This window comes from Vanacampus margaritifer, chromosome 20 (assembly GCF_051991255.1).
Source record: "Vanacampus margaritifer isolate UIUO_Vmar chromosome 20, RoL_Vmar_1.0, whole genome shotgun sequence".
Classification (NCBI taxonomy): domain Eukaryota; kingdom Metazoa; phylum Chordata; class Actinopteri; order Syngnathiformes; family Syngnathidae; genus Vanacampus; species Vanacampus margaritifer.
Genome location: NC_135451.1, coordinates 14,197,896 through 14,206,542, shown reverse-complemented (window position 1 = coordinate 14,206,542; position 8,647 = coordinate 14,197,896). Strand labels below are relative to the sequence as shown.

Below are 8,647 nucleotides of genomic sequence, written 5' to 3'. Positions count from 1 at the left end.
GGACTGCCCCCGCCACCCAATCCCAACCGTTCCTCCCTCTCTGCGCGCATGCGCACCGCGGCTCCGCTCATTAAGACGTCCCGCTTAATTTGCTAATATTTATAAATTGAACTCAGCTCACAGGATGTAGGTTACACGTCCAACTAGGCATCAATCAATGCAACATATTGATCATACACACAGCGGCCACTTCATTAGGTACACCCGCAGACTGAAAATCAAAACATTTACTTTACCTCACCTCAGGTCAGATATACAAAATCTTGTGTTTTGTGATTTTTATTTATGCCGATGCAGCTTCCAATAAAAATTAAAATATGTTCATTTAAATGTTTTACAATAGTTTGTCCTTTAGTATTGAACTTTCCAATAGAGAGAAAAATCAAGAAAAAGCAGCTGATTTTTTTCAGCGGTCATAGTGCTGCTCCTTCTGGTGTGCGCACCTGTGCCACCAGGGGGCAGTATACTGTAATCAATACATATAAGCACATGGACGGTCACAGCTTTACAGCTTAGTAAGTCGTTCTCCGCCCAGGAAAAAAAAAAAATATATTTTTGTGATTATTATGTATATTATCTATTATGTGTACATGTGTTGATTAACTCAAAATCAACAGAATACTTACCATAATCTCACCTCAGGTCATTAATTCAGTAGTTCCAAGGCAAATATGTTTATAGAATATTCACACAGTGTAAAACGCTGTTCAATTTAGTCAAAATCAATGAATTCATGCCATTCAACAATAAAACCCGACTTTGAATTTTGGCATTATCGTGTAACAAAAAACAACAATAATTATTTCTCTAGTCAGAATTTAATATATAGATATATTCTTTACACGTTGTATACATGATTTTAGTGTATGTATAATATATTGGGTAAAAAAAAAAAAAAACTAGCTTATTGCCGCTGTTTTCAGTTTGCATAGTCGTGAGCTACCATTGGTGGTAATATGCAATCTATATGCGTGGAACCTGAGTAATACAGTAAAAAAAAATAAAAATAAACACACCTTAATACTGATACACTACTGGGAATAATAAAAAACAAATTTACAATAAACATATCAGAAGTTGTCCATATAGCGACATATTCAAAACAGGTTACAAAAATACTAGTATGCTTTTTTTAAAATTCTATTTACACACTTATGTATAAAAAAATAAGACAATTGGGTTTTCATATTGGCCACTTGCAATGCATTATGGGTCACCATCAGGGGGCGGAGGCTGACACAGTTTATACAACCTGAGGGGAGAGATGGGAGATATATTACCCAAAAGAGATTTTTTTTTTCTTCACATAAATGGTATTAAAAGAATTTTGTCGGCAAAACTTTTGTGGAATATTTCACCTCGGCACAGACGACGGGGTCCGATCCCTCACGCCGAGATTCTTGGCAGAGTTCTGAACTCTGGCACCCTGAAAAGAGACAAGACGGGGAGGCATGCGAAGTTATACTGATGAATCTATGTTATGTTTTTTGTTCCATAAAATCCATTCTTGACCAGCTTTTTTGTAAACAAAAGAGTACATGCCAACTTTTTATATATAGGTCATAAAACAGAGCCATAAGGAGCTTTCAAGATGAATTGCTGTTTATGCGTTGTTATCATTATTATTATTATTACGGGCCAGTCGGCAAACGCTCCCGTAGTCAGCTGCTTTGTGCGCACGCACGGCAGCTTTATTTTTGAAAGCTGCGCTGACAAAAACAACACACGCACACACGGCGAAATTACAAGCGGGAGAGAAGGCGCGCGTGCACGCATGCTCGTGATAGCAGGATAGCATCAGCAATTATTCCATTCCCATCACAGCCGCCGGACAAAGACGGCCGCTAATGTCCGTAAAAGGACGGCGGGAGATAATGCAAGAAATGCGAGCCGCCTCTTTAAAATGTCTTTAGACTCCATTGTCAGGTTGTGTTCGATGCTGTTTGTTGTTCTTATCTTGTTGAGACGGTCAATGATATTAGGACTCGTTGGTGACCTCTTGAGGCAGAGAGCGATGTTACAGCCTAGCTATCTACCTACTAACCGACCTACCTATTTATCTGGCAACCAATTGACGAACCAATTGTCATGTACCGCACTACGAACCTACTCACCTGCCTCTACCAACTCTACTATGTCACTGTGTCTACTGTACCCGTTGACCAATCTAACAACTAAACAGCCTACTTAACATATCACATACCTATTACTCACCTCCCTACTTAATTACAAACCAACTGTATTTTACTACACACCAACCTAACCACCCACCCACCTATCTAACTCATTTGCTTACCTACTTTGCCTATCAACCTACCAAGCAACAACCAACTTACCTACCTATCTACCCACATCTATTTGACCACCTCCCTAGCAACTCACCTAACTACTAACCTACCAACTTACCCACCTACCCGTCTACAAACCTAACTTTTACACCTCTATCTAATCATGTTACCTACTAAACCTATCAACGTATCCACCAATCAACGAATCAACCTACCTACCTAGTTATCAACCTAACTAGTAACCCACCAACCTACATATTATTCACCCAACTACCTACTATAAATGTCAGCCTACCTGCTTACCTCCTTAATTATCTAGCTACTGTAAATGTTGACCAACTAACCGGCCTACCTATCAAACCAAATGCCTCTTTACCCACCTACCTAGCTAATTACCTACCAACTGTAAATGTCAGCCTATCTAGTACTTACCTACTTAATTATCTAGCTACTGTAAATGTAAACTAACCGGCCTACCCATCAAACCAAATGCATATTTACCCTCCTACTTACTTTACCTACTTTTTTTTTTTTACCAACCTTCCAATCTACTTATCTAATGTACATGTCGGCCAACCAACCAACCTATATCTATTTAACCACCTACCAACTTACTGTAAATGTCAACCTACCTACCTACCTAACTAGCAACATACCTACCAACCTAATTATCTATTTACTGTAAATGTCAACCTACTGATTATTCACCTACCTACTAACATAATGACCTATCTACTGTAAATGGAGTCAACCAACAAACTGACTTACCTATCAAACCAAATGCCTATTTACCAAATTGCCCAGCTACCAAACTAGCAACTTACCTTCCTGTTTATCCCCTTACCAACCTACATACTGTACCTACTTTCTCAGGTAAAGCTAGTTACACTATTAACTAGTGGCCTGGCATGCATACTGGAAACAATTTCCACGGGGAAAAAAAATATTTTTGTAAAACTAAATGTTTCATTCACTTAATTAAGTCACGAGTACAATCAATTTGTCGCATAGATATGAATGTGTTTGTCAAAGCGCATCGAACAGTGGCCTTCAGCGCCACCTTTAAATCGTGACACACGGCGACCGGGCCTCCCTCGGCTCCGCCGCGACCTTTTCATTTTCAACGCTCATGTCAGCAAAGCGCATTCGTTATCGGGCCGCCAGCGTGCGGGAAACATTTGTCATATTTGTCACATTTTGCCCACCGCCACAAAAAACGCAGTGTCAATATTGGCCGTAGTGTGATGGCGCTACCTGCTTCCTCATGACATCCGTGGCCTGCATGATGCAGCGAGGCGGCAGCCCGTGGTTGCGGGCTAAGAGGATGGCCTGCTCCAGCGTCACGCTCAGGGTGCAGCTTTGGCAAAAAAAAACGAAAAAAAAAACAAAAACACACACATACATACAAAGTCAGTCTGTTTCGTGGTTTATGTAGTCAAAGAGGGTGGAGCCAATATTTAAATGTCAACCTATAGGAAAATGCTTTTTTTTTTGCACTTGGGCCTGATAATGCAATGAACAAATTAAACTGAAATGACATAAAGATTAAAATAAAAAAAATAAAAAAGTAGTGATTCTACATTTTTTTATTTAAAAATAATCTTAAAATGATCAAAACTTCTAGTATATATATCCCTCCCAGATAAGAGTATACATTTGAAGGAATGTGTTATAAATGTAAAAATGATGTATGTGTATGTAAATTGACATTTAGTAACAGATAATTTTTTTCATGTCATATAAAAAAATAAAGTGAAGTAAATAGCATTTACTCAATTAAAAAAAAATAAAGAAAGGAAAAAATAAATGATTAAAAAGATGACTAAAATTTACTTTTAGTTGTGATCTAAATAGTTTGTAAAATAAAAATGCCTAAAAATAAAATGCATGTATTGTAGATACAAAATCCAGTATACAGATTATGAATTATATTTGGAAAAATAGCATTATTTACAAAATATTAAGGAAAATGTAAAAAAGAAAAATGAAGGGAATATATAAATATATCAAATAGCATTATTTACTAAATATGTAATTTATACTAAAACATTACAGAAAAAAGCATTTCAGTGCTTTGCTTTAGACAACTTAACATCTTGGGAGATATTTTGTTTCACTTGTTAGAATGAAATTCCCTGTACGAGTTTATGTAAATATGGAGTGAGGCACGAGTTTGGCGCACTACGGTGGCCCCAAATGATCAAAAAGGGTCACAATTAAAGAAACTTTCGCTTTAGAGATAGCAGATGACTTCGCCTTTCGCAGTTGTCAGCGCGTCTGTCGTGGCTCTGGGGTGGGATTTGCTTTCGGTCCCCCAAGTGTTTGATGTGGTGAAAATGCTTGTTGACACCAGTTGGTGAGTCATTAACGACGACGTGCGTTTGTGTGTGCGTGCTGGCGCAGATAAACACAAACACATATAGAGGACAAGTGCGTGAAACGACAACCCGCAGAGAGCGAGCGACTGGGTGACCCTTCGTCATGAACAAGCCTGGCTGGTTTATCGATTGCGAGGCTTTTCACTGCAAATTGAAGTGTCCAGAGTTGCTACACTGGCCAGTGGTGGCTTCCATTGACCCGCCCCCTCCCAGGGGATGCGCGAGAATTGCTAACTGGAGAGCAAAGTTTTGCGAAAATTGTGCGGCGGCGTGAGCAAAAGGGGTGAACCGATTAGTCGAGTCGAAATGTGAGTCATTTGACCAACACAATAACATAGCTTAGCCTTTCAGCTTCCTAGCTTAATGCTAATGCAACATAGCATCTATGTCTATTGTGGCACTATTAGCCTTTAAAGTAACTTGCAATCTCACTTTTAAAGCAACTAATCAGTACAGTAACTATGTTCATTTTTAAAGCAAGCAATCAGTAATCTAAGTTAGTTACTTTTAAATCAAGTAACTATTAAAGTAACTTGTAATCTAACTTACTTTTTAAAGCAAGTAATCACTAAAGTAACCAAGTTACTTAAAATAATCAGTAATCTACATGAGGTACTTTTTAATTCAAGTAATCAGTAAAGTAACTATATTTTTCAAAGTAATTGTGGCAAAATATTACACAGGAGGAATTAAGGACTCTGATTGATTAATTTATTAAGCAATGGATTGAAGTCAAACAGTATAGCTGTATGTGTAAAAAATAAAATAAAAAAATAAAAATTCAAAATGTAAAAAATCAATTATTTATTCATAAATAATTATTAGAAAATGCAGTGCTTCCTACTTGCACTTTATAGTGACAGACTTAACACATTGATTAAATGTGAATTATCAATGTTCTTGTTGATTTGTCTTGTCATCTACCAAAGGACTACAAATGTAAATTAGCTGTAAAATAACATTTACACAGGTAATGTACAAGTGCTCATTAATGTGCATTGTGCCTTTTTAATATTAAAAAAAAACAAAAAATTGAAATTCAAAATTTATATTAGTGGAACCGTGAGGTAGTATCTACCTTATACTGCACCCAGGTGGCCAAAACTGGCATGCCAATGTGATTAGATTACAATCTAATTATGATGTTTTTATATGGTACAATATTATGGAGAGCAAGCTTTTGTACGGCATACTCGCTGACATGTCAGGGCTTAAAAACTTCTTCTCCCTGGGAGTAAAATTTGAAAAATGACAGAAGTCTCATTTTAGAAGCATAACTTACACGACATAAACAAATCTTCAGCAGGCTACCTCGGAATATTTTAGCCGCCGTTTTCACATTAATAACGAAGGGTGGTGCAAAAAAAAAAGAAAAAGTGGATCTTTAAATATCTCCCTAGCTGGAGCGGGATGAAGGAATAGCGCAAGGCATCCTCCCTCTTTCTCTCTCTCTCTCCTTCGCTTTATAGGAGGCGCTAGGAGGTGATTTATGTCCGCCTGTTTCACGCTGTTCCAATCCACTTTACACCCCTGCAGAGTCCAAAGCCATCCAAGCACAAGAAACAAAAGCATAAAAACAACAAGGGATGCTAATAGAGGTCGTGAGAAATAAAGACAAATAAGTGGAGACTGTGGAATATAGCTAACTTGTTTATTGTAGTCGTTTCTAGATCTTTCCTACTTCTTTTGGAGACTGAGGGCAACACGAAAAGGGGATGCTGCGGCAATGTGGATATGATTGAATGCAGCCGTGCGTGATTAGTTTCGACATTTATTTACTTTTATTCTTATTAACAAAGTTGACACTATGGAGTATAAGCTATTGTTGCCATTTTTAGCCTTTTATTCAAAAGGAGACTGAGGGCAGCAGATAAAACAAATTGAAATGGAGACTATGGAGTGTAGTTACGGAGTGCTTATTATATAAATATTTTCATTTTTAGATGTCTATCCTCTTTATATCTTCTATCCAAAAGGAGATTGTGGGCAACTTATATACACACGCTAGCTATATTCCATAGCTTCCATTTCCTCTGCTCCCCTCTGTCTTGTCTCGAATAACTTAAGATAAATTGCTACAAGCGACAAAACTAAGAACACATTATCTACATTCCAGAGTCTCCACTTTTTTTTTGCAACAGCCCGTTTTCTTGTTTGCCCTTAGTCTCATCTCAGATAAAAGGAAAGGATAAGCATCTAGAAATGACAAAAGTAAACACACATTAGATCTACTCCATAAGTCTCCACTTCCTTGCAGCCTGTTTTCTCTGCTGCCCTTAGTCTCCCTTTGAATAAAAAGGTAGAAATTGCAAAAATAAACACACGCTAGCTATATATCATAGCGTCAACTTTGGTTTAAGACCCCATTTTCCTCTGCTGCCTTGTGTCTCCTTTCAAACAACCAGCTAAAATGGGCAAAACTAATCACACATTAGCAAAACTCCAGAGTCTCCATTTTGCTCCAGCGTCCGATTTTTGTAATTTTTTCTTTTTTGGGAGGGGATAATGTGCATAAATAAATCTGCATCAAAAGTTATGAAGAGATGCTTGCACATGTTTCCTATTTTCTCTTGCTGCCCCAAGTCTCCTCTAGGATAAAACAGGAAGTCAATACAGGAGAGCAACAGAGTTGTCCCTTTCAAGTAGAGGAGCATTTTGACAGGAAGGAGACCAGTCAATCGCCTCTTTTCTCATCGACCGCTATATCTGGCTCCTGCTAATTTGCGCTGAGCTGAGCCGCTGTTCATCAATTGGGCGGGGGGACGGAAATATCCCGATCGTTAGTCACCACCGCCGCCCGCCTTTCATCTTCCTCCTCCGCCGCCGCCCCGGTGACAGTTCCCATATCTTTTTGTCTCGCTCGCACGCGCCCGCTCGCCGGAGGGCTTTCATGTGACTGATGGTTTGATGAAGTCACGCCGAGCTGATCGCTAATGGAAACTTTCTGCCACTTTATTAACCCGATGTGGGTTTGTTTGTGTGCGAGCGCCGGCTGTTTGAATGCGCCGCGACCCAACAGATGTCAGTGAGGACCCTTGACACTGATAGACGTCCGCCTCAGACGCAAATTCCAAGCTAGTCGGTGTAAAATATCGGCGTGAATGCAGTCTGAAATGATTTTCTACCTGCTGCGGTTAAATCTGTAAATGTACGATTAAAATAGAGGAGACTATGGAGATAAGTGAATGTTTTTATTACTGCCATTTCTAGTCGTTTATCTTTCTTTTATTAATTTTTTACAGAGGGCAGTAAGAAAACAAACTACATCAAATTGAAGACTCATTTTTCTCATTCTGGCTATTTATCCTTGATGAGACTGAGGGCAGCAACAAAGTGGAGACTATGGGACAGAGCAAGTGTGTGTTTATTTTTGTCATTCTAGCTATTTATCCTTCCGAAGATTGAGGGCAGCAAGAAACCAGACTAAAACAGCAAAGCGGAGACTATGGGTTATAGCAAGCAAATGTTCATTTTTAATCATTGTAGACATTTATCCGTGAGGAGACTGAGGGCAGCAAGAAAAAGAGCAGCTGCTGGAGAAATGGCTAATGTGCAGTACGTTTATTTTTATTATTTCCAGACATTTATTTATCTTCTCTTTGGGAGGAGACTGAGGGCAGCGAGAAAACAAGACTACTGCAGCCAAGAGGAGACTATGGAGCATAGCTACCATGTGTTGATTTTTGTAACTTTTGCTGTATAATTGAGACAAAACTGCAAGCAGTAAGAAAACAGGCAGCTGGCAGTAATGTGGACACTACGGAGTATGTTTAATGTGTGTTCATTTTGCCATTCTTGCTATTTACTGCATCCTTGAGAAGACTGAGGGCAACAGTAAAAGCGGCTGCTGATGTGAAGTATAAACTATGAGCATAGCAACTGTGTTTATTTTTATCGTTTCTAGCCGTTTATCCTCTTTTATTCAAATGTGCAGCAAGAAAACTATCTTCTGCAATAAAGTGGAGACTGTGGAGCTAAGCC

At 38.7% G+C, this 8,647-nt stretch overlaps 1 protein-coding gene across 1 annotated transcript in view; it reads right to left on the bottom strand.

The window, feature by feature from the left end:
* Nucleotides 1–799: 799 nt before the first annotated feature.
* Nucleotides 800–8,647, bottom strand: part of prex2 (phosphatidylinositol-3,4,5-trisphosphate-dependent Rac exchange factor 2) — a 47,486-nt gene continuing 39,638 nt past the window's right edge. The window contains exons 39-41 of the mRNA XM_077554129.1: nucleotides 3,543–3,645; nucleotides 1,359–1,426; nucleotides 800–1,252 (exon numbers count right to left, since the gene is read on the bottom strand). Coding sequence (XP_077410255.1) covers nucleotides 1,207–1,252; nucleotides 1,359–1,426; nucleotides 3,543–3,645 — 217 coding nt within the window. The 3' untranslated portion in view covers nucleotides 800–1,206. The remainder of the gene's footprint in view (nucleotides 1,253–1,358; nucleotides 1,427–3,542; nucleotides 3,646–8,647) is intronic.